The sequence below is a fragment of the Balaenoptera physalus genome, assembly GCF_965194825.1.
Source record: "Balaenoptera physalus genome assembly, chromosome: 15".
Taxonomy (NCBI): Eukaryota; Metazoa; Chordata; class Mammalia; order Artiodactyla; family Balaenopteridae; genus Balaenoptera; species Balaenoptera physalus.
Window position 1 is genome coordinate 95,841,809 of NC_138894.1, and position 26,749 is coordinate 95,868,557.

The window sequence follows — 26,749 nt, forward strand, 5'->3', positions numbered from 1 at the left end:
TCAGGTCCGAAAACATGCACAGCTGACCCTTGAACAAAGTGGGTTTAGTGGCACGGGTCCATCTACACGCGACTTCTTTTCAACAGTAAATACATACAGGTCTACACCATCGGAACGGCAGTTGGTTGAACCCACGGTGCAGAACCTCGGGTACTTGGACCAGCCAGTGACTATAAGTTATACACATTGTTTGACTGGGCAGAGGATCAGCACCCCACCCCTCATTGTTCAAAGCGCAGCTGTATTTGCTGATGTGCGTTCCCACCGACAGAAAAACGAGTCTTTAAAGACAAAAACACTTCCTTTTTTTTCTTTGAATTTTTGAATTTTATTTATTTTTATACAGCAGGTTCTTATTAATTATCCATTTTATACAGACTAGTGTATATATGTCAATCCCAATCTCCTAATTCATCCCACCACCTCCCCCCTGCCACTTTCCCCCCTTGGTGTCCATACGTTTGTTCTCTACAGCTGTGTCTCTATTTCTGCCTTGCAAGCCGGTTCATCTGTACCATTTTTCTAGATTCCACATATATGTGTTAATATACGATCATTGTTTTTCTCTTTCTGACTTACTTCACTCTGTGTGACAGTCAAAAACACTTTCTGATTCGGGTCTGATTCCCCCTAACCTGCCCCACGCCTGGCACTTGGTGGCATTTATTGAATGCAGTCGTGTGGATGAATAGGTGAATGGCTAAGACTTGCACTCAGTAATCCATAGGACGTTAGGGCCTTTTTAAAGCAAACAGCTCCTGTGTCTGATCAACTATTTCAACCAGACTCAAGTAAATGGCTGAATGTCGTGCATTAGACTGCATTTCTCTACCTAAGCCGTGTCATCACCAGGCTTACTTTCCAAAGTTTCCATTTTTAGGGCTCAGGGGCCCAGTACCTAAACCCCAAGGCACCCACACTCCTTCTGTCACCAGCATGGGGGGATCAGGGTGATTAAGTCCCGACTGTGTTCTGAGCGTTTGCAGCAACTGGAAAAGCGAATTAAATGTATCTGTAAGTGAGGCGAGGAATGTTTTCTAGGCTGAACGCTGGGGTAAAACCGACAGGAATACACCTCATCGTGTCGAAGCAACTGAGAAAAACACATGGAGAAGAAGTAAAACAACATAAAATATAGCTGGGACTCGCAAATGATAAGCAATTTATTTTCCTTTCACACCATATTGGATCACAGAGAAGAGTGATGTCATTATTTTATTATTTATAACTACTGGGACCTAGCCATGTGAGACTTGGCTGAGGTATCTGGATTTCAGACCATTTGTTTTCTGCTTTTATCATTAATCATTCCTCCAGCCAAACACCGAAGCTATGGAAATGCAGAGATCCCAAACTCCCAGCTGTTGTGAGCGTGGAAGACTTACTGCCAAACAGCATGTTTGCTCGTGCAGCCTTTGGGCCAAAGATGGTGTAAACACTTATCACTGTGCAGTGCTAGTGCTGCAAGGAACGTCAGGGGTCATCCAGGCCTCCCCCTCACTTCCCAGGTGAAGAGGGCAGCAGGATGTAGGCGAGGCCCAAGAAAGCATGAGCCTTGGCCAGACTCCCCCATCTCTGAAAGGCATGACTTCGGCGAGCAATATACATGCTCCCAGCCTATTTCCTTATCGCAAACCCTCACCCTCCTCCTCCTCATCACCATCATGGTACCTCCTTTCTGACAGGTGCACCGCTGGGATGGAGACGGTCACACCATACATCACTCTGTTAGAGGCCGGCTCAGTCACTCAACCTTCACAGCACTGAGGCGTCCTGCCACTGACGTCCAAAGATGGCACGAGTCACTCACCCCAAAAGAGCAAGACTTTGATGGCCGCTGTAACACCACACTGCCAGTATGGCAGCCACTGCCACACGTCACTATTGGGCACTTGAAACATGGCTCCTCCAAACTGAGATGTGCTGTAAACGTAAACTACACACTGGACTTGAAGTCAAATTTCTCGCTCCTATTTTATATTGATTGGACATGAAAGTGAGACTATTTTGGTCTATGAGGTTAAATACAATACATATTATTAAAATTAATTGCACTGTTTCATTTCACGTCTTCTAACGCGGCTGCTAGAAAATTTGAAATTGTACGTGTGGCTCCCACATTGTCTTCCTCTCAGACGGGTCTGTTCTAATCCCCTGCCTGGCCCAGCCTCTGGGTCATGGGGGATTTGTTCTGCATCAGCAGCGCCCACTGTGAGACAGTGGGCCAGGAGGAAGAGGTGGCTTGTCCAGAGCAGCTGAACTCTTGGCCTCAGTCTTACTGTTACTGGAATCTTTACATATCAGCAAGAACTCAATCTATAGCCTTTCTTGCCTTTTGTCCTTGAAACCTCTGCTGTCAGTCTTCAGGCTTTCCACATGGTATCATTTAAAATGGGCATTTCCAGGCTTCCCTGGTGGCGCGGTGGTTGAGAATCTGCCTGCCAATGCAGGGGACACGGGTTCGAGCCCTGGTCTGGGAAGATCCCACATGCCGCAGAGCAACTGGGCCCGTAAGCCACAACTACTGAGCCTGTGCGTCTGGAGCCTGTGCTCCGCAACAAGAGAGGCCGCGACAGTGAGAGGCCCGTGCACCACGATGAAGATTGGCCCCCGCTTGCCACAACTAGAGAAAGTCCTCGCACAGAAACGAAGACCCGACACAGCCAAAAATAAATAAATACATTTACAAAATGGGCATTCCCAAAGATATGTCTAATCCTAGGACCAATGACATAACTGGTTCTTATGGGTTGAACTGTGTCCCCCCCCAAAAATATATGGTCAAGTCCTAACCGCCAGTACTTATGCATGTGACCTTATTTGGAAACAGGGTCTTTGCAGATGTGATCACTTACAGTGAGGCCATGCTGGATTAGAGTGGACCTTAAATCCAATGCCTGGTGTCCTTGTAAGAAGAGGAGTTGCCAAGTAAAGACAGAGACACACAGGAGAGGACTCCATGAGACAGAGACTGAAGTGACGCAAACAAGGGACTCCAAGTATTGGCGGCCACCGTCAGAAATGGACGAAGCAATGAAGGATTCTCTCCAGAGTCTCAGAGGGAGCGTGGCCCTGTCGACACCTTGATTTTAGACTCTGGCCTCCAGAACTGTGAGAGGATGATTTTCTGTTGTTTCAAGCCACCCAGTTTGTGGTATTTTGTGACAGCAGCCCTAGGAAATGAACACATTGTCGGGAGAGGGACCCCCGTGCAGAGCGAACGCGTTCTCCCATCTAATGAAGAGAGTTCTTTTTGCAGGTTCATAACCAAATAACTGTTTTTTGAAAAAGTACACATTTTATTAGCAATTGTAAAACTTAACATCTAAAACAAAACATAAAGAATACATGATGTACAGTTCATTTATAAAAACACAATCTAGTGACCAAAAGCTCATCAGTGGTTACCTGGGGCCAGGCGTGGACCACATGGAGATGGACCACTGAGGGCACCAGGAAACTTTGGGGGCTGATGGAAATGTTCCGTACTCGGAATTGGTGGCCAGTTCACAGGTCTGTAAGTGTTTCAAAATTCTTCCAATGGATGCAATTCCTTGTGTGTGTCACTCAAGTTGACAGAAAACAATTAAAATATGGCATTATAATAAACCTAGATATTATTCCCCAAATTTTAAGCCAATGGAATAATCTTTACCCAGATTTGGCATCAGCACAGTTGAACAGTCACACAACTTCCACCAGTTCAGCTGCTCAAACTGGGTTCCGTGCCGAGTGGTAAGGCCCACAATGTACCATAGATTTTATCATTTTTAATTTAAGGAAATATTTTTGTGCTGCAAACACAGTAAAATGAATTAAAAGATTAATGTTAACAAAAAACACATTTTTAAAAATTGCATTCAGGTCAGAGTTTCATTTTTAGCATATTTATGGTTATCTTTTTTTTCACCCTTTAAATATTTCACACAATGCATTACATGATTCTGGTAGGTCACTTAACATTTCTTTTACACTTTCTAAGCATTTTTCCACATTTGATTTTCAGCCATTTGAAATAGCAGGTGGAAATAAGCAATGCAAACAAACCACCAAATGTAGGAGTCTTTAAAATCTTGGCTAGATAGGTCATATCTATTTAAGATACACTATGAAAAAGAATGAACCACAAATACTTCACCTGAAAAAAACTGCTAAAAATCAGAGGCTAATTGTAAATGTTCTTGGCATAGCAAGAGATTAAGCAAATGATGTGAAAATATTTTAAATATCATCGGAACTTGATAAAAATTCAATGACCCAAGAGAGTTTCAATTTTCTTGTACCTTGAGACTATGGCATCATCCATCATTAATGTAATATCCCAGAAAGATTTTGCATCCTTTTGGCTAAAAAGTGACCACATACACAAAAGAGTTACCAGGTAGTGGGCGTGCCTTTGTTGTTGCCAAAAGAATTCTGATCCCTTTCAGCCAAAAGAAAAGCTGTCAAAGATGGGAGCATTCTCAAGGGGTTCCACAAGGGCCTGGGGGCTAACTAACCATCGATATACATACATCACCATAATCCAGGAATTCCGGTGAGCACGGAGTTAGAAATACTGTAAAGAGATTCTTCGAAAAAAATAGAAAACATCTGGACAAAAAGGGTACATTTGGTGACCATCAAGATCAATAATGATATTCTGCACACACTTCCTCTTTGTTTTTTCTTCCACACCCCACCCCTTCCTCTTGCAACTAGAGACTGGGAGAAGGTGGGACTTAATTATTACTTGGCAATTGATAGAATGATGGTTTGCCCCATAAATGGTCAGAATTACAGATGATGCACGTCAACATGAAACTTTGCCTACTGTATTGTCGCACAAGTCCAATGCTACATAAAATGTATGTCAGCACTATAATACTGTAGTCAGATTTTTAAGATAATTCAGACAAGGTTGAATTCTTTCAAGTAAAACTATGTGTTAGTGATATCATACTGGGTTTTGAAATGCATTAATTTTTCATTGGCCATGAAACCAGGACTAGTGAAATTCTCAACCCACCCCCGCCTACAGACCACGGGGCAGGAGTGGCCAAATCCTCCGCAGTTTGCTGACTTAAGTACATAGGACCAAACCTAACCCAGCTTTGGCTCTGATAAACAGTTATTAACAGACAGGTTACCCACTTCACTCTGAGAACCACACAGAGTTTCCCTCAAATAAGTAAGAGCCTTTTTCCAGAATTGCACCTCTGCTGATATTCATCTCACAGGACTTCTCAGCATGGCTATAGACATGCACCTGTCAGCTTCGAGAATTCGAAGGACAGACCTCTCTCAGTGACCTGCAGCTCTTCAGAATCTAAGCAAAAGGAAATTCTTGGGCTGAACAGAGCTGCTCTGATGCTTTTATCTTAACCCTTCACGGCAAGAAAATAACTCATGTTCAGCGGCACAATTATCCCCCCACGCACAGGGGCTGCCCGACTCTCAGACACTGTATCATTTTGGATACTTCTAAGATCTTTCGAAATAAAAAACAAACAAGATCACAATCGAGATGGTGACAGAAAAGATCATTGTTTCAGTGTTTGGCGGAGAGAAAAGTAAGCTCAGTCTTCTTTTTTTTAATTCCCTCACTGTATTAAGAGTTACAGAACAGGGACCATTAAATGAAATTTCTCTGTCAAGGTCAATGTAGACATGAAAAACGGTCAGGGAAGGGATTCAGCATCTATATGCTGGTGTTGTCCACACGTATGGAGCCCTTAATTCTCCCTTTCCCCCTCCCAAACCTGCTCTTCCCTCCTTTTATCTTTTATCTCCTTTTGCTTTTATCCATCCTGGTAAATGACCATCTAGCTTGTTGCTCAGGCCAAGCCCCTTGAATAAACGCGATCTCAATCACAGTTACTACTATCAAATGTGGCGTTTTCTTCCCATGATTAGGTCACTACACTGAGGAAAAATAAAGGTGAATAGTAGTCTTGTCAGAAACTGGCTGGAGATGAAATATAATTGGGAAGAAATATGTGTTCCCTACTTTATTTAGGAAAACCAACCTCCCTGAAAAGCCGGAGGACACAAGCCCAAGGAGACTGTCCCTGGGGGGTCACATGCAAGAACAAAGGGAGCCGCCGCCCCTCCCCCCAGGCCCTCCTCGGGGCTAGATGTCATTTAAGAAGAGGGATCTCTCTTTTGAGTAATTGTTACAAGGCCAATTAGCCTGTGCCTGTCTTGCAGAGAAGCAGGATTCATCAATATAATTGTGAGCGAACAGTCTTATTGTTTTAACTGGAAAGAGAGTAGTTTCAAGGACTTCCTAATGTCCCTTGGTGCTGGTTATTAATTATGCACACCTGGCTAGTTCCACGTATACCTCACCCAGTGTGATGGATTACCAACAAAAAAGATGGTTCCAAACTTCCTGCTGACCGTGATCTCTGGCAGCAACACCACAAGGTTCTGGTATCCCTTCTTCACCCTCAACTGATGTGGGCTCGGGAGACGCAAACACGTTATGCAACAGGCTCTAGCTAGGTCTTGTCACAGAACTGGGATGTTGCCGGGAGGGGCTGGTTCAACAAGTACGTCTGGAGGGCTCGCACGTGCTGGCCGTGGTCCCCAGCCCTGGAGGCAGCAGTGAACAGCACAGTTAAATAGCTGCTACCCTCCCAGCAGCAACAGGAGCTCTGCTGGCACCTGCCATTCATTGCTAGCAATGCGACTAAGCAGGTTTCTTTTTTTTTTTTTTTTTTTTAATTTATTTTTGGCTGTGTTGGGGGTCACATGGACGTAAATGCCCTACTTCATACCACTGCTGGCACTTTGAGAGCAAATGTTTTTAAAATCTTTTCCATTAGCAAAACTAGGCACGTGTGCAGAGCAGCTCACAGGCTGGACTTATATGTAGACTTCGATCTTTGACTTTCTGATCTGACATTTCTAAGGGTCTCAAAAGATTAACTATTTGTATGTTGTGATATTTCAGAATATGAGCAATAATAAAGGGCTGGTTTGCCACTACCAGGGAAAGCCCGTTGGCTTCTTGCTTGCTGCAGTTCGACTACAGTGTCCATGGAAATACCGTATGAAGCTTGGTCCCACGAGACAGCCTCAGAGCCAACAATACTCGAGTAAGCCAGGGAGACTCATAATTCCAAATTCCATCTAGGAGATCATTGGGAGCTGCTCTGGTAAGTTATTTCCTCTAGAAATAGTCTTACCCTGCCTCTCTGGAGCCTTCTGAAATTACTGCGCTAAGGTAGGAAAGGTTAAATGGAATGACGGGATTTACTGTCTCCCGCTGTTCAGTCTTGGTGCTGATCTATACAGCAGGCGGGGCCTGAGAAATTTCTCCAGAGACGTCAGCCAGCCGACCAGGGCCAGCTCTTCCTCCTGCCTGTCAATTTATTGTCTGTATTAACAACTCACACCACTGGTGTCAAATGGCAGACTGAAAGTCAGAATTAGCAATCTTAGGCGGTAAACTAGATAGAAAAAAAAGTCATCTAAAATTAGAATTAACTCACATTCCTGTAAAGGGGGGGGGGGCGGGCTTACCTGGGGCCCTGGCCAAGAACAAACCCACAGAAAATCAGCAGATCAGACCACATGGAGGTCCAGTCCTGCAGGGTCTGGCACAGCCCTGCAGCCGCTCTCCTGCCCGACACCCTTTCCACCAGGGAAGCCCACCTCACATTCTGCCCTGTGTCCTCAAACTCCTCAGAGAGGCACACCTGAGTGCCACGAAGGTGCATGCTGTGCACCTGCGACATCAGAGAGGGATGCCCTCCGGAGCAGGGGGACCTGAGCTTCACGGGCATTTAGGTGATTCGTTTGCCGCATCCTTCCTCTCAGAGAGCACGAAGCAATGGCTCCTGCCCCAGGAAAGGGTGCCAGAGGCCCATTTCCTTGCTGTGCTCTGATCTGCTGAAAGAATCACACAATGACATCTTGTGTTAAAAAAAAAAGGGGGGGGGGAGGGAAAATGAAAACATGCCCCAAATCAGTGATGCATGAAAAATTCTAAGTTTTCACTGGTCAGATTTTTTTAGATAAAAATAAAAGGAATTGCATCTAGGTGCTGCAGTTTCCCAGCGAGCTCACCAGCATGTGTGCCCCGGGGAGGTGGGTGTCCCCTGATTCTTCTTCCATTGCAATCTGGAATTTGTCCATTATGCAGAATTCCAGAAATACGTCAGAATATGACACTCGAGGATTAAGAAAAAAAATTTAAGCTCGCCGATTTTCAAATTCTTAAAATTCTGAATATCCTATGTGTATTTTTTGAGGAAGGAATTCAGCTTCATTGGCATGTGACCTTGTTTTCCCACTGAGAAATACGAGATGCAAACTTTATTCAAACTAATGCCTGTTGGTGTCACCAGTGAACAATGCCACCAACACACTACACTTAACTTTTTAAAAATTCTCTGGGTAGACCATTCTAAACCTCAGAGTTCACAGTTAAGTCTCGTATTCTTTTCTAAGCATTTTATTTTAGCATTTAAAGGGCAGAATTGGAGGGACAAACGCAACATCCAAAGAGTCCATGATGTACAGTTAAAGCTGAGCCTTCCCTGAATTTTCTTTTCAATTGTTCAGTTGAGTTACAAGCAGTGACTTATACTAGGATGCACCTTATAAATAATAAGCAGAGATACTGCTTAAAAGAAATCCATCATCTTGGTGATAGGCAGCATTCTTCCAGCCAAGACGCCATTTCTGGATACAACTTGTGCCCACCTGTTCGAATTGATTGCCACATCACTAATACTTCATGAAATGACAAGGTGCCCCTTTGGACAGCCCCAGAAGGGCTGCAGGAAATGACCAGGGAGCCAACTAAAGGGAGCTGCCTATTTCAGAATGAGGGAAGATGGGCCACTTCTCTACCCTACCCGGACACATCCGAGATCCAGGAAGCAAGCAGAAGAGGCTTGAAGCCAGGGTCACCTACACAACGTCTGGGCTTCAAACTCATGCATTTTCCACAGATAAGCGCCCCAGCATTCACCCACGGTCTCCACTACTCTTGATCTGCACCGCACACAAAACATGTTTCGTTACCTTGTTTCTAATCCATAGTGGAGTAAACATTTCTCAAATTTTTCTAAATTTTGGTTATTGTCTGTTCAAAATCAGTTGTAAGCTTTGATCAGATTATCCAACAAATAGAGCCAAATAAAGCCTTCAATCTTATTTTATACAACTGCAACTATATTTCATAGAATTGCAAGTTTGCAATTTTGGGGGGAAAAGCTTAAAACCAGGACTTCCCTGGTGGTTCAGTGGTTAAGACTCCACACTTCCAATGCAGGGGGCACAGGTTTAATTTGATCCCTGGTCAGGGAACTAAGATCCCACAGGCCATGCCACGCTGCACGGCCAAAAAAAAAAAGAAAAAGCAAAGAAGGCATTCAACATATTGAATGACGAGAGTTCAAGTGGACGACTTAATTTGGAAATTCTATAATTTTGCCTGGAAGTATCTCAACTAGTAGGAAGTTTATGAAGAACCTATTTTTAATTGGATTAATTTGTATTTTTATCACAATAACATAAAATTGAGAGGCAGCATATAATTTTAACAAAACGTTAAAAGAATCATCAATAGAAACAACCCTTTGCTGAGTTTTGTTTTGTAAAAATATTTGTCAACAAAAGACATCCTGACTGGAAGCAACAGACAATAACTACAAAAATATTTGCCTGAAATATTTACAATTTTAATATTTTTAAAATAGCAATGAGAATTTTCACCTTAGCAAAATTTGCTATGAGATTACCAGGTCCCTCAGCACCTCTAGAGAGAGTATTTTCTGAATTAAAAATATAACAGTATGTAGAGAAGATTAAATTGGAGGTGTCAGAAATTTCAAATTTATTAACCACAAAATATTACTTTGAAGAATATTAAAGGAAATTTTATACGAAATTTAAAATAATTACACCATATTAAAAGCAGATATTTTTTGAAAAATTCCAGGGACATGGTATTAAATAAATATAATTTTAGGAATGCAATTAACACACATGAATATATACCAAGAGTGGTTATTCTGCTTTTTTTTAAGTTCAGATCATCAATATCAAAAAACCCCTATTTTGTCTTAATGCACATGGATATATCTTATTTTATATAACAACTTGCTTTCAAAAGTTTCAAAACTTGTTTTTTAATAAAACCATCTTCAGATGCAGCAATGTGATAAAATTAATTTTGTGGTCAATAAATCTGTATGTGCGTGTGTGTGCACGTGTGAGCCTGGGTGTGTGTGTGTGTGTGTGTGTGTGTCTCTCTCTCTCTTTCTCTCTCCTCTCTTCTCTCCAGCCCTCTTTCTCTCTCTCACTTTACTTACACATACATATATTAAATCATTTTTAGTAGCCCTTCTCATTATCAAAAGTACCCTAGTTCAGATAATAAATTTATACGGTCATCTTAATCACTGGCTCAAAGGAGAATGCTTCAGCTTTTCCTTCCCTGCTTCCCTTGCGGTGGAGGAAGAATAATGTCTCTTCCCACATCTACCCAAAGTCAAATAAAGGAGACTGTCATATGTACCAATCACAGAGATTGAGGACTCCCAAGAGAGAGAACTTGACATGCCATTCCCCAGTCCAGTGGCCGTATGGGATTGCTGATCTGCTTCTCTGTATTTGTATGAACCAAGAGAGAACAGAATTTAAAACATATGGCAGGTGCAGAAATGGAACGATCTGCATTCCCACCAGTTGCCATGTCAAGAATGCCTCAAGACAAGCATTTCTGAAATAGCAGAGTAAGGACCATCAAAAGTCCACTTCTTCATAAAAGTAAGGAGAACACCAGCAAAAAGGGTCAAAATCAACTTTTTCAGGACTCTAGAAATTAATCAAAGGGTTGTAGCTATCCAAGGAGCATTTATTCAGTAGGAACAGCAAACTCTGTGACGTTTTAACCTGACCTATTCTTAGTTCCCTCTCTCCAGCTCAACAGTAGCCTTGAAAAAGAATCACCTCACAACTGTTTCTTGGTAGTTGTGAAAACCACAGCTTAGCACCCACTGGAGAAGGCAGAAGGGGTTTGGAGCTCCCCAAAACTCATACCCAGAAATCTGTCATTATCTGACCGTTCTGGCAGCTCCGAAAAAAGCTCCATTCTCAAGGCTTCTCTTTGTCTGACCTGACTCGGAGCTCACTCTGTATAAACAGCCCTATCTCTGGGCATTTGTCAAAAACAATCAGTGGCAGTTGTTTAACATCACAGCAGCCTGATGTGGCAACGCTAACTGGGACTAAAAAGAGGCTGGCCAAAAAATTTTTACATTTTAAGTTCTAGTTTTAAGAAAAAACTAGGGAATGAGACATCTATAGTGGGCTTTGTAAAGCTCTGACATATTCCTGAGAATCTAGAATGCCACATACATGTGCAGAGCTGTGTGCATGCCCAGGAAAGACCTGAGAAGACCCTAAACCCTCACCTCTGTCTGACCTTGAGGCTCTGGTCAGGAAGGGAAGGTTACAGCAGAGTTGTAAATTCCCTGCTGGAGTATTGAAGGGATACCCAATGCACATATGAAGCCCCTCAGAAAAGGCTGGGGATGTATTGAATCAAGGTGCTTAAGAGAATCTCTGTCCAATCAGTAGCTGAACACTAAACTCAACAAACTCCAAGGTGGATAAACTCAAAGAGCTATGCACCTAGACACATCATAATTGAACTATCAAAAGCCAAAGGCAAAGAGAGAATCTTAAAAGTGTAAGAAAAAAGCAACTCCTCGTGTACAAAGTAACCTGTGCTACCTCAATGGAATCAGAAATAGTTTCTTTTGCCATATTTTTCTTTCTGTAAAAGGGAAATATGTTTCCCATGTTCATTTACATTATTTGCTAAAATTAAAATCTTTGCTAAAGAAAACTGCTAAATCTTTGCACTTAGCCACATGGGTATTTTCTCATAAAAATAAGCAAATAGAATTTAAAATCCATTTCCCAGGTGGCTTAGTATTTTTTTTCTTTTTGTTTGGAATTAATCATTTATTAGGTAACATTTTCATACTTTGAACCTCACATACAAGAGGTTCTAGGTACCTCTTTGTGAGAACTTCCAAGTTGCATAAAAATAAAACCATACCTTCCAATACACATTCCAAGAAAAAAAAGTCATTAGGGGAAATGTGCACAGGTTATTCCAAACCCTTCTGGTTTTCTGAACAATCTTTGTGAGACTTAATTATAAAGAACCACATTTCACTCTTTTAAATGTTTACTAAAAAGAAATATCACCAAGAAAAGGAATCAGAACAATATGGAATCCACTGGAAAACCCTCACCTTTAGCTTTTGAGGAGACCCTACTGCTTGGGGCCTCAGCTTCACCCCAGACATGATTTTCTTGCTGTTAAATTGTCCGGGGGCTTCCCTGGTGGCGCAGTGGCTGAGAATCTGCCTGCCAATGCAGGGGACACGGGTTCGAGCCCTGGTCTGGGAAGATCCCACATGCCACGGAGCAACTAGGCCCGTGAGTCACAATTGCTGAGCCTGCGCGTCTGGAGCCTGTGCTCCGCAACGGGAGAGGCCACGATAGTGAGAGGCCCGTGCACCGCGATGAAGAGTGGCCCCCGCTTGCCACAACTAGAGAAAGCCCTCGCACAGGAACAAAGACCCAACACAGCCATAAATAAATAAATAAATAAATAAATTTATTTAAAAAAAAAATTGTCCGTATGTGAGATGGAAGCACCATGATGGAAGAAAAATTGACTTCAAGTGGATATAAGGGTGACTTTTAAAATTTATTGATTTCTACTCCCAGGCCATCAGAAAAACATAAAAAAGCAGGTTAGAGGAAAAACTTTCTACAGCTGTGATCTGGGCACATTCTACTCCCAGTTCTCACAAGAGCTGGTAGTTCTGTAAAGTCTGGATTCTGGGCGATTTTCTGGGCCACAATCTCTGTCATGTTGAGAGTCCAGGATCTACAGTATTAGAGAAAAACTAATCACAACGCATCCAGGCAGAAGTTTTCTGCCAGGCAGGCACTGATGCAGAAAACAACCTTGAAAATTTATTTTGAAATGATTTTGAAATTAGTTCAGGGTTAGTGGTCACCTTATTTCAGTTGATCTGAAGAGGCCCCTTTCTGTCCCTCCTGCCGCTTCTCCACCTTCTCCCCTCCCAACCCCCAGCTCCTATCCTTAAATGTGCTGAGATGCTTTGGCATTGTTTGAATCTGAATTTTTTTGTTTGACTAATACTGAATTAATCCCTAAGGGGGTGATTCAGTATTACATACTGATACATAATCCATCCCCCAGAAACCAGATGACTCTAAAATTAGGCCCCAAATGTGGGTATCATCTAGATGCAATATTTTAAATGAAGCAGTATTTATGTATCCATTAAAATAAAAAGAATCTATCTTACACCAGAATATTACTATGACTTTTAGAGAGTTTAATTTCATTTGCCATACAGTAATTCCATACTAAGGCAGATTAAGTATTTTAGTGGATTTGCAACTAAAAAAATAAATTTTAAAGGAGAAAGAAAAACATGAGTCCAAGTCCTGCCCTGTTATCTATAAGCCGCAGGTCACATGTGCCTTTGGGCCTACTAACTAATCTCTATGGTGACCTCATGGTACAATGTCTGCTGTAAACACCGTGATCTCTGGATTTGCTCCCAGCTCTAATATTACGCTTCTCATTTTACAGAAGACACCAGATCAAGTGAATGCTCAAGACTGTTGGGTCAATAAAGGGTGACATCTGGACTGGACCGGAGGTTCTTACCCCGAATCCATCCTTTTCCCACAATAACACACACCAGATACTGGAACAGAGGGCTCAGGCAAAAAAGAATGAGAAATGCAGTTCTAAATTCCTTTTCACGCACCAAAACATGTTGTAAGAATGGAGCCAGATCAAAATTGATGGGTTCTCCACCAGAAATGTATTAATTAACTGAAAAAAATCTAAAGACAAGATGGAGATGGTTTCCATTTGATTACAATTTCCTCCGTAAGGTGTAACAAATGCTACGGTCAAGTCTAACAATAAATCAAGAAACCATAAATATGGTGAAATAATAGCGTTCCTTTCTCCTTCCACATGCCAACACTGTATTACTAATTAACAGATGGTGAAGAACTGGTATGATTTTAACTAGACCTTCACAGTCCTGAAATCTTTGTTGCCATCTTTGTTCTGGCAGTCGAGAAGCTTAACAGTTAACCCTCCTAAGAGTCAAATCTGGCAATATAGCAGAAGCTCTGGGTAGAATAATCTGCTTGTCGTCCCTCATTTAATGGAAAAAAGGCAACCACCAAAATGAAATAACGGTATAGTTAACTTTTTTTTGTGCCTCACATGTATCCAGGAATAAACATTACCACTTTCAACTATCCCAACAACCTATGAGTTAGGCATTATTATTAGCCCCAATTTATGGATGAGACACAGACCTAGTTCACAGACTTGTGTGGTCTGACTTGAAAGTCCATTCCCTTCGTCACCAAAAATGCACCATCCCCTGGGGTTCTACTGTCTATTTCTGACATGTATATGTATGTATATGTATATATAAAGTAGATGTGTTTGTGTGTGGATTTATATATAATATGTATAATAATTATGTCTTAATTCACTTTTAAATAGGAATAATTAATTATAGATAACTATGTAAATACGTATAATTTTCAGGATGGCTGAGTCACTCTGGAATGCCAGATATGGGTGATGTTCTAAGAAAAAGGCAAGATCTGGGTCCCGTGACAACGTCCATCAAATCTCATCAACCACACCCCTCCACTTCCAGCTTTACACTCAGGGAACAGAAGGAGGAATTCCAGATACATTTAGTCTTAATCATTGTTTTAAAACTTTATGTCTGGGCACCAAAATATGAAATTCATTAATATTAATATTCTACTAGCATACCTCTTCAGCATAATGTGAAAAAAAGGCTTAATTTCATTTTCATTTGCCTTACAATCCTTTCTAGCTTCAGACTGTTGTTCTTCACAACTATGGCTGATACTTTGTTTTCATGGTATTTTTTGTTCTTTGTGTTCTCCCTGAGTCATCTGTTTTTGAGATGCTTGTCCCAAGGATGGCTGTTCAGGGGGTCCTTGTTTGTCAGGTATCTGTTCTTGGGATGCTTGACCCAAGGATGGCTGTGCAGGGGGTCCTTGTTTGTCGGGTATCTGTTCTTGGGATGGTTGTCCCAGGGATGGCTGTTCAAATGATTCTTGCTTCTCAGGTATCTGTTCATCAGATGACTGTCCCAAGTATGACTGTTTAAGCAATTCTTGTTTGTCAAGTTGTACTTCTGGTTGTCTTGGTGATGACTCTTCTTGTGATTGCTGTCTCATTGGTGGTTCTCTTTGGTCTTCTATTTTCACTGGGCTGTCTAGTAGTACAGGTGTATTTTTTTCCTCTAGAATGTCATATGGTTCTTTTTCTTGTTTTCAGTAAACAAAATAAAACAAAATCACCAATAAACATAGTAGCCATCTAAACCAGGTGAAATAAATCATAAAATGACAAGCATTGCTACTGTATCATTGATTTCAAAATGACAGTAATAATATTAAATAAATAAAATAGTTTTCACATAGGATATTACACTTACAATGTGCTTTTACTTGTCTTATCACTTTTACTCTCATTTAGAAATACAGTCCATTCGTTGCTTACATATTTAAAAACCACTGGAAAGACTCTTACTTTTTCTACGAGTCACTGAGGTAGGGAAGGCACTTTTACTAAAATAAAAAAGAACCAGTGCAGGAGAATCCAGAGCACTGTTTTCCAGAAGAGGCACCCACAAGATGAAGAACCAGCCCTCAAGTGCAGGAAGATTATCGTGTACTTATGAACCTTCCGCCAGCCAGACCATGTTCGCCAATGCCAACACCATCCTACAGAGATAAATGCCATTTGTTGTAGGAAATCAGAGGATACTCCTAAAAGCTGAAAACACCGCCGTTTGAAACAACACATGGAAAGACATCCTCAGCTGGAGCTTCACAGAATCTGAGAGAAGCCAGGTACCCGACTTCTTCCCTTCACTCCAAATCTGCTCTTCCTCTTGTTCTCAGGAGTAACACCAGACCCCAATCCAGAAACCCCAGCTCCAATTTCCTCCTCATCTCTCACATCCCTTTTGTGGCTAAGTCTGGTCAATATGGTCTACTTCCAGAAAACTGTCTCTCCCTATGCAGCCCCACTGCCACGGTCCCGACGCCACCATCTAATAGATGGAATGTGTGGGTGCATGTAACGCTCTTACCTCTCCCTTCCCCCTCCCGCTGTCAGAGTGATGATTTTAAAACATAAGTTTGATCACATCATCTCCCTGCTTTTACATTATCTACAGGATAAAGACCAAACCCTTCGAGTGACACACAAGGGCGTGGCAGCGACGACCAGCAGACCAAGACTGTGCTCCCCTGCCCTAGTGTCGAGCTGCCACGGACAGCTCCCAGCCAACTAGCACCCAGGCAGGGCCAAATGTCTCGCCCGACCACAGGGCTGTGAACGTGAAGTCCTCCTCTGGGCTGAGCGGGTAAGTGTCTGATGGAACCTCCTGTCTCTCCTCTCCTCTGGAAGATGGCGGCATCACAAAGGATCCAGACCCCTGAGTCACCGCTGGAAGGGGAGACACCCAGGACAGCCTCCACCCCGAAGCAGCCTTTGTGTGGTCGAGAAATAAACGTTTATTGTGTCGAGTCACTGAGGCTTGGGGTTGACACCTTTATTACAACTTGGCCTCACCGCCTGTAACTGATACAGCAGACCTTGGGCGCCGAGCCTCACCTGTGTCTCCATCTTCCCCTCGCACTGTTCCCTGACACCCTCTTTTTGTTCCAGCTGCACCCCCCAATGTGCCATCGCTCTTCCATGCATTTGCACATGCAGACCCCTTGCCCCGCACCCCTTCTCAGCACTGCCTCCTTGGCAAACTCCTCCTGAGTTGTGAAGGCACGAGGCATTTGAGCAACCCTCTCCTCTGTAACATCTTCTATCGTTCCCTGCAGCCTCTCTCCTGGCCCCAGACAGTCAGCCATTCTCTCTTCGGGATATTTCCAGGGTAGCCAATACAAACCTCTGTCTGTTTATACACCTGGGTCCCAACCCCGATAGAAACAAGCTTCTTGAGAACAACAAAGCTGAGTCTATCTCATATGTATTCTCTCCACAATCAATGCCGAGCTCAGAGTCAGCAGCTCCATACTATTTTGTTTCATTTTTAAAGAACGGTAAAATGACACTTGAGTCCTGGCTCCCCTACCTACTTTCAGAATAATCTTGGACAAATCACCTTCCCTTCCTGGGTTTCAGTTATTTCTTTCTTGAAAAATACGGGTGAAAGTGTGGATCTTCAGAAATGTAGGATTATGGTGCTAAGTGATTAAAGCACACAGTGAGCTGTAAAAATTGACGCACAGTTGTCTCTCGGTGTCTGCAGGTACTGGTTCCAGGAGCCCCACGGATAGCAAGTGCCTTACATAAAATGACATGGTGTTTGCATACAACCTAGGCACATTCTCCTGTAAACTTGAAATCACCTCTAGACTACTTATGATACCTAATACAATGTAAATGCTACGTGAACGTTGTAAATATGGTTAGATACTATGTGAATAGTCATCTGCACGTGGCAGATTAAAGTTTTTCTTTTTGGAAATTTCTGGAATGTCTTTTCAAATATTTTTGATCCGCTGTCGGTTGAATCCATGAATGAGGAAGGCAAACTGTGCATGTGGTATGACACTTATTATTATCACAAGAAGTTTAAAGAGCAAAAAAGGGGATTATAGAAGAAAAACTGAGAACTGTCACAAGGTATTATACGATTATATGGAAATGAAAGGCCGAGACGGTGAGAGGCAAGAGGAGTTGAAACTGCCCTTTGCAAACCCCCAGGAAGATCTGAGGCTGCTCACTGCTCACGTGCCAGCCTAGCGCCCCCTACAGGCTCCCTCCACACGCAGGCTGACCCTCTGCTTAGCCTGTCTCGCCTACTAGACCTCGAGCTGCTTGAGGGCAGGGGCTGTGTCTTATTCATCTTTGTTTCCCAAGCACCCAGCTCAGCCTGGCACGTGGAAGGTACTCAGAAAATGTCCGATAAATGAAAAAAAGGGAATAAATAATAAAGGGACCAGCAGTCCCTAGTCCCACACATAAAGCATCCCTAAAGACATATAAAATTAGAATGTGCAAAATTAAAAATGGTATTAAGATATTAAAGTGTGCTTGTATGAATAACAGATCACCCTACTATTTAATATAAAATTGCATTAAACATTAATGTAAAATAATATGTTGCTGCATTGGTATGTAATAAAATGTATTTCAAACATCCCTGAGTTCAGTTTGCCTTTTAAATGCAATGGCCGATGAGATGTCTCCGGCATTGCATACTTGTTCTGTATTGTTTTCTTTCAGAACTGAACCCATAATCCAATAAGCCCCTAAATATGGCTAAAAATGTGTCACTTCAGGGCACCTAAGAATTACCATATTTGTCTGAAGTCTCCTGTCTGAAACCTGCACCGTCTTAGCCCAAGTTCAAGTTTTTATTTTCTCTTCTCTCCTTTTCTCTTACAAAATGTTAATAAAGACAAATGCAATAAAATAACTGTACAGTTGAACAATGCAAATTCCGCCTGGACTGAACCACTGGCTGACGGATAGTGTCACCTGTGCTGAGTAAAAACCTTCCTTTGGGGCTTCCCCGGTGGCGCAGTGGTTGAGAATCTGCCTGCCAATGCAGGGGACACGGCTTCGATCCCTGGTCCGGGAAGATCCCACATGCCGCAGAGCAACTAAGCTCGTGTGCCACAACTACTGAGCCTGTGCTCTAGAGCCCGTGAGCCACAACTACTGAGCCCGCGTGCCGCAACTACTGAAGCCCACGCGCCTAGAGCCCGTGCTCCACAATGAGAGAAGCCACTGCAATTGGAAGCCCACACACCGCAACGAAGAGTAGCCCCCGCTCGCTGCAACTAGAGAAAGTCCGCGCGCAGCAACGAAGACCCAACACAGCCAAAAATAAATAAATAAAATTTTTAAAAAAACCTTCCTTTGTCAACTCACCTAAAAACGGTGCCACGCAAGAGGGTTTGCAGAGGTCAGGGCACAGTTACGAAAGGGCAAGCTTTTGTTCAAAGCCAGACCGCGTAGCCATCTGCCCTCAAATGGAAGTCCCGGTGGTGGCCCAGTGGAGGCGCCGCACACGTTTTCGGGGGTAACTGACAAGGACAGAGTGAGCACAGCAGGCGTGTGCCTGTCTCACACACGCCCCATAAATGGCCACGATAATCGCTCTCTTACCAGGAAACGGAACCACTTTCTTACTCTTGCTGAGGTTCTTGAGAGATGCTAAAAAAAAAAAGAAAGAAAAACCCAGATATTAATATTAATACACTGACCAAAGGGTTTACATACCATGAGATTGTGATGTGAGATCTACAGCTAAAAGAATTAGCGGAATGTCAGCACGTTGAGGAGGGCAGACAGCATTTAGGGCCATTTTGGTACAAGTACGGTCCTGCATTTATTACACAGGAAGTCAGGCCAACGTTATGCCAGTTGTAGCCTCTGAGATTATGGGGCAACAGAATTTTGATCTTCTTGTTTTTCTTCCTCTAAGAAAAAAAAGCATATTTTAGTTAAGTTTTTTTTTAAACTCCCCCCTCATTCAGTTTCCCAGTGGGAAGTCAGGGGGAATATTGTGGCATTTCCTTCGCTCCATAACAAGGTGTAATAGGTAACAGGGGCTCTCCAGTTTGACCGGCAAACTGTAAAGTGCAGGTGTTGGGTGTAGCCCACCAACATCCAGAAAATGTTGCTCAGTTTCCACGGCAGCTGCTCATCAAAAACCTCAACAGAAAAGAGCAGTAAAAATATAATATTCAGTCTACAGTGAAAACCACTAAACCTAGAAATGTGTAATTTACATCAGTACTTGCAAGATACAAGGCACTAGTACACACAAGCACAGCATAAATAAATGCAATAAAACTTCTGCAGATCCACCCATTTCACCTCTTATCTGACAATTCTGCTTTGATTTCAGGCATTTTAAAGTTTGTGGGAGTCTCTGCCGATTCACCAACATGGCATGAAAAGAGTTGTTCTATTGCAGATAAATGCTCTTAAACACACATGTGTGTCGTTTCCACTGACATAATTAACACAGAAATATTTTTGTTAATATGCACTTCAGTTAAAACGAACCCAGGAGCCAAATAACTAGACTGAAGCTGTTCTGAAGACCTGTTATGTTGGCAAGTGAGACGAAAATGACAAGCAAGAGAAGCTGGAGGGCGGGGGGCTGCCAGTCACAGAAGAAGAAATGCGAGAAGCTGTTAGGAGAGTTGATTGGAGAGATTAGACTGCCAGCAGCAGCAGCTCGAGGGATCTGAAAGCTGGAGCAGAGAAAAAACCAACAAGAACTCACAGTTTCAGGAGAAGGCTGGTTTTGATGACAATCGTGGGAGGTCAGAAGGCACCAAGAATCACAACAGCTGGATGACATCAGAAAAACCACTGCCTTTGTCCACCAAGAATTCCCCCAAGGCCCATTTTAAAGTATAATGTGGGCTTCCCTGGTGGTGCAGTGGTTGAGAATCTGCCTGCCAATGCAGGGGACACAGGTTCGAGCCCTGGTCTGGGAAGATCCCACATGCTGCGGAGCAACTGGGCCCGTGAGCCACGATTACTGAGCCTGCACGTCTGGAGCCTGTGCTCCGCAACAAGAGAGGACGCAATAGTGAGAGGTTCGCGCACCACGATGAAGAGTGGCCCCCGCTCGCCGCAACTAGAGAAAGCCCTCGCACAGAAACGAAGACCCAACACAGCCATAAATAAATAAACAAATAAATAAATAAATAAATAAATAAAGTATAATGTGATTTGAACATATTGTTAAGTACTGTATTCAATACTTGCTTTGAAACCTCTTCCTCACTGCCACTTATTTTTGTGACTGCCAGAATCTACGGCAGCTGCTAGTTATGAATTAAGATGTCAGGCTCAAATTTGTGAAAATAAATCCAATGTTTTGGTTTAAGGTGTAATTACTTTATGAAAGTCAGAAACCCAAAGTTAGACAGCATTTAATTTTTGTGTTTGGTAACAATTACGTAGGCATCTGATTTCTCTGTGAGCTAGGCATGTTTTTAGATAAATCAGCAAAGACATTTACCAAGTCCTTTTAGGGGATTACATATCAAATCAAAAAGTAGTTTGAATTCACAAAATCTTTGACAGTGGTCTGAAGATCCCAACCGGAGTCCTAGAATCACAGATTACCCTAATGAGTTCTCCTGCAACCAGTATAGTCTTTTTATTCTTAAAATAATTCTAATTTTCTGTATTCAAATGTGCTGCTTATCATAGAAAATTTGGAAAATAGAGAATAGCACCTCCCCAAATGGAAATAAATTTAAGTCATAGACCCACCACTTGTTGTATGTTGTAACCTAAATGAAGTCTGGAGTATAAAATCAGCATTTATCTCTGATTTTATAGCCTCAAGATGAACTCCTAGATGGAGATTGCTGGTTCGGAGGTATGCGTACTTCAAAGCGCCCCACAGGAGAGGTTACCCAGGTCACACCCCCCTGAGGACACGGTCTCCCCAGTAGCCCTCTTGAGCGAAGGCTGCTCACTCACTCTTCACGTGCTTGGAAGTGGGCATTTCCAGGCTTCATCCCTTCCTCAGCCCTAAAAGCCCTCAGCCTCGCTACCGCCCACTCCCTGTCCTTGCAGTAGCCACGCCCTCCTCTTCCGGACCACCCTAGCTCGTGGTTCCTGTGTCTCCCTCTGACATAACCCCTGTCATCATCCTGGGGGAGCTCAGTGGCCACCTTCCAATCACAGCTTCTCATCCAAGGATACTGCACTCTACCCACTCCCACGATCACACCCTAGACCTCGTCCTTACCAAGAATGCTAACCCCTCTCGGCTCCACCCTCCCGTCCTTACAGCCCTCTCCCTTTAATGCCCCAACTCTGATTCCTCTACCTGGTCATCACCCGCCCCGCCCCACTGACCCTGCCGCCATCCCTCTGGCCCTCTCCCACCTTGGGCACTCTTCCTTCCTCATCCCACCCAGAGATTACAGTCCATCACCAGACTCATTCTTTTGATTCATGATCACTAACTTCCCAGGATCCCTTAGCTCTACAGCATAACCCTAATACCATCCCTGGGTCCATTCAGTAGCTTGCTCTTCCAAGCAACCATCTCATGATCTTTCTCTTCAAAACTCCACTCCCTCCCTCTGCATTCACAGCTGATGACCTTGTGTCTATGTATGAAGACAGAAGCAATCAGACAGACCTCCCACAGGCTCCCGCCCCTGCACTTCTCAACCCACCAGCATCTGTATCCATACACTCTGTTACTTTGCACATCACTCTGGATGGACTGTCCTATTTCTAAACTGTACACGGATGTCACATCTCTTACCTACCCAAGCACATCCTCCTGGCAATTATCCCTTCTCTTTCCTGCACCATCAGTTTGTTCCCCTTTAGATCAGGACAAACATGCTGGAACACCCACTACCTTTAAAAAAGGGATCCAACCTTGACCACGTGTCCACCTCTACCTACTGCCCCAGTCTGTGCTGCCCCTTCCAGCCTGAACACCCAGGAAGTGTTGCCTGTGCTGGACATCTCCATTTCCACTCCTCCCATTTTTTGGATTAACTCCTATCCGGCTTCGAGGTCATCTTTCTATAGGAACAATCTATTGTTAATGCTGCAAATGACTTCCATGTTATCAAACCCAAGGGTCAATCGATCAGAAAAATTTAACTAGATTGAGTTCTATTACTGCTCAAATATTACTCCTTGGAAGACTTGGAGCCATAGTTTTTTAAGCTGAAAGGCCCTTAAGAGGTTGGTCAATAAACTGTACTCCCACTGTGTTCCCTGGAGCCCTGCTGGCCCTCGGAGATGTCTCGGGAGACCGGTGGGAGAACGTCAGTAAGAAGCAAAGGGAAGGCTGAATGTGCGGATTTCAACCCACCCACATCCTCTTCCACCAAACAGTTCCTTTTTTCCCTTTCCACTTGGGGAAAAAGAAGTTCTGGTGTTTCTTTTACCTTTTTATTTTAAAACAATTTTAGACTTACAGGAATGTTGCAAAGATAGTACAGAGAGTTCCAATATACTGTTCACCCAGATTCCCCTGCTGTGAACATCTTACATAACAACGGTCCATTTGTAAAAAACTGAAATTAACATTCGGACAATGCTATTTAACTGACTTATTTGGATTTCACTAGTTTTTCCACTAATTTCCTTTTTCTGCTCCAGGATCCAATTCAAGATAGCACCTTGCACTTACTCATATTCTCTCCTAATCTCCTCCAAACTGTGACAGTTTCTCAGTCTTTATTTCTCATGACTTGACACTTCTGAAGAGTGCTGGTTGGGTATTTTGTAGAATGTCCTCCAATTCGGGTGTAGCTGATACTTTCTCATTTTGGACTGGAGTTATGGATTTGGGGGAGTAACACAAGAGCCCTCTCACTGCATAACACCAAGAGGTATATTATATCAACATCACTTTATCACTGGTGATAGGAACCTTGATCACTCGGGTAGGTGGTGTCTGTCAGCCTTCTCTACTATAAAGTTTTCTGATGTCTTCTTTCAAAGACTGAAAACCAATGACCTTGTGCTTACCTTTTATTTTGCACATGAAAAAACAAGATTCAGATAAGGCTTCAAATAAGTCATGTTCACAGTCACACTGTGTATTAGTATTAGTGGGACTAGAATCCCAAAAGAAGAAAAATTGTAAAGGAGAGATTGGCTACTGGGTCTTTAAGGTCCTTCCCTAGTTTAAATTTCAATCATGTTATAAGCTATTTATCCTTCTTTTACTCATATTGATAAAAACATATCAGAGACTCATTTGAAAGAAATGAGAACTCACTATGCTATAGGTGTTATTCCTATAAAATTTACCCAGAAATGCAACAAAAGTGTATGGTAAAAGCAGATAAGATGCGTTCTTGGGCCATTCAATGTTGGCAGATGTTTCAAGCTGAACACTTATTTAGCGCAGAGTAACGGTAAAATGTCAACTAGAGGACGAGCCAAAATCAGGTGAACAGGACTCCCCTGGTGGCGCAGTGGTTAAAAATCCGCCTGCCAACGCAGGGGGCATGGGCTCAAGCCCCGGTCCGGGAAGATTCCACATGCCGTGGAGCAGCTAAGCCCGTGCGCTACAACTACTGAGCCTGCGCTCTAGAGCCTGCGAGCCACAACTTCTGAAGCCCACGTGCCACAACTACTGAAGCCCGCGCACCTAGAGCCCATGCTCCGCAACGAAGAGTAGCCCCCGCTCGCCACAACTAGAGAAAGCCTGCACGCAGCAACGAAGACCCAATGCAGCCAAAAATAAATAAATAAAATAAATAATTTTTTTTAAAAATCAGGTGAACAGAAATGGCTGGCCACGAGAGTAGGGCGGTGATGAAGGTGCAGCGCACACCCAGCCGAGACCCCACTACACAGCACAGTAAAACAGGTGTGGAGGACTCGGGGATGCTTCAGAAGAGCAAGGTGAAGAACAAAGAATGACCCTGCATTTGCGTACAGTTCTAGAGTTTTCAATATACTTTCAGATTACTTTTCTCATCTGGCATCACAACATGTGCTGTCGAATCTGAAGGTGAGAGAAATAACGTTCAGAGAGGTGAAATGACTAGCTCTGGACACCACAGGTAACGGGGCGAGGCTGGTACGTGTCCCCAGAGCCCTGGGTCTACTACACTGTCCGTGGCACACATGGGTGAGTTAAATTATCACGGTTCATTTTAATGCTCGGTTCCTCCTTTTTGCTTCTTCTCGATTCTAAAATATTTTTAAAACAATTTTTAAATAATTACATATTAGCATCTTCTCAGCAATTTTAATTTATCCTCTGACAGCTTCTCCAGGACCACTTTGGAGGAGGGCTGTCTACAGACAGGAGAAAGCCCACACCCGCTCTGGCTACCAGGAAGGCAAAGGAAATGACCCCTCTTCATGCACCCCTATGAATACAGCACATCGTCTTCAATCTCTAAAGAGGAAAGCTGCCGTATAAATCTAACTTGTTTTATAATCGCTAAGAAACAATGTTTATAAAACTCAAAAGGTCATTTAATCAGGCTCAGATTATTTAGCCTAAGAGACTGGAGAAGGGCTTCATATAGATCAAATGCTACACAGGAGATGAGTTAGCTCCACTAGCACGAGAAAGAGAGAGAGGTTTTAGATTCTCATAAACGACTTGTGTTTCAGTAGTAAGGAAAGTATCCAAGGAGAAAAAAGAACGTGAACACTTTTCTCTAGAATTATTTGGAACTCATTCTGTCTAAAGGCAAAGACTCTGGATTCAAAACTCAAACAACCTCCAGCAAATTAAAGTCAGTCCCACCACCAGCCCGAGTGACCACTGAGCTCTCGTCCCCACGGCTGCTATCCCCAAGGTGGACCTCCCGGACTCTCTTCCCAGCCTCAGCACGGGCGACAGCACAGGGGGATGGGCAGCTCTCCGCTCACACTAATCAGTCTAGAAAAGGTAACGCGAAGAGCAGACCCCACGCGGGTTTCACAAATTCAGCGCGACTCCGAACCTACAGGAGCATCTGACTCCACCACCTCCTCTTATCAATGAGCCCCTGGGCCCTGCACCCGGTCTGGGTCGACGCAGCGGGTCCAGGGCTATTAGCAGGCATGGGATGCAGGCTCAGTGCTTACTCTGCTTTGTCCCCTGTGGCAAACCCAAGCATTATTTTACATCTAAGTAAAGGATCACAGAATATCTCTAAATGGACTTGCCAAAAACGAGCCTCTCAAATAACGGCGCTCATAATTTACAGAAGCAAAAGGAACACCAACTAGCCAGTTACTGCCTACCGCACACCTGTGAGGATGCACAGACGCGTTCAGACGTGCTGACGGGCATGTGAGCGTTCACAGCGCGAGATCGGGGCCCGGACCGCCAAGCCAACAGCAACCGTCAGGTTTTCTTTCGGTTTTCCTCATCCTTGGGGGAAACAAGGCGCATATTCGGTGGAATCATTTCCTGCATGGCTAGCATCCTGACCTACAGAGCAGGGAGGCTGTCACAGCCTGCGTGGGGTGACTGTCAGAGCATCTGAATTTAGAACTCAGTTACTGGGCCTCCCACACCTACTTACTAACAGTCAGCTTCCTCCAAGAAGAGGTGGCTTCCATTGACAACAGGGGAAGCTGAGTCACCGGCTTCCTCTCACTGTGTGATGTGAATAACTGGTAACAGCTCCCAAGGGCAGAGGCTTTATCCACTGGCCACCTGACGGGAAGAGAAAAGAAGGGGGAAAGATTCCCTTGGCGGGGGAGATGGGGAGGGCAGAGGGCCCTGAGACCCAGAGCCACCATTCTGCTCAGGGCCCCTCTGATGAAAACCATGCAAACAGCAGGGAAGACGAAGAGAAGGCTGGCTCAGGCAAGTAAGTCCCCAGCTTCACCCAAAGATTTAAACAAAAGGAGGATTAAAGAATAAACCCTCATGATTCATTTGGTTAGAACCAACTGTTACCACAGGTCAGAAGAGGCTGTCAAAACAGACAGCACTCAGGAAAATCACCGCAAAGCCACGATGTGCTTTGAACTAAAAAGATGTTGAGCAAAAAGGCCAGGCCACCACTGGGTCTGTGCTCCCCACTCTTGAGAGGGTCCTGTCTTGCCTCCTGGACCCGAGTCGTCACCAACTGTTCGCAGCTCTTTGAATGACAATAACAGGTCATCAGAGAG

At 43.6% G+C, this 26,749-nt stretch overlaps 1 protein-coding gene across 1 annotated transcript in view; it reads right to left on the minus strand.

Annotated features, from left to right (window-relative positions):
- Positions 1-26,749, minus strand: part of DCDC2C (doublecortin domain containing 2C) — a gene marked incomplete at its 5' end in the record, with an annotated part of 148,390 nt that overhangs the window by 33,521 nt on the left and 88,120 nt on the right. The window contains 1 exon segment of the mRNA XM_082427088.1: positions 19,274-19,321. Coding sequence (XP_082283214.1) covers positions 19,274-19,321 — 48 coding nt within the window.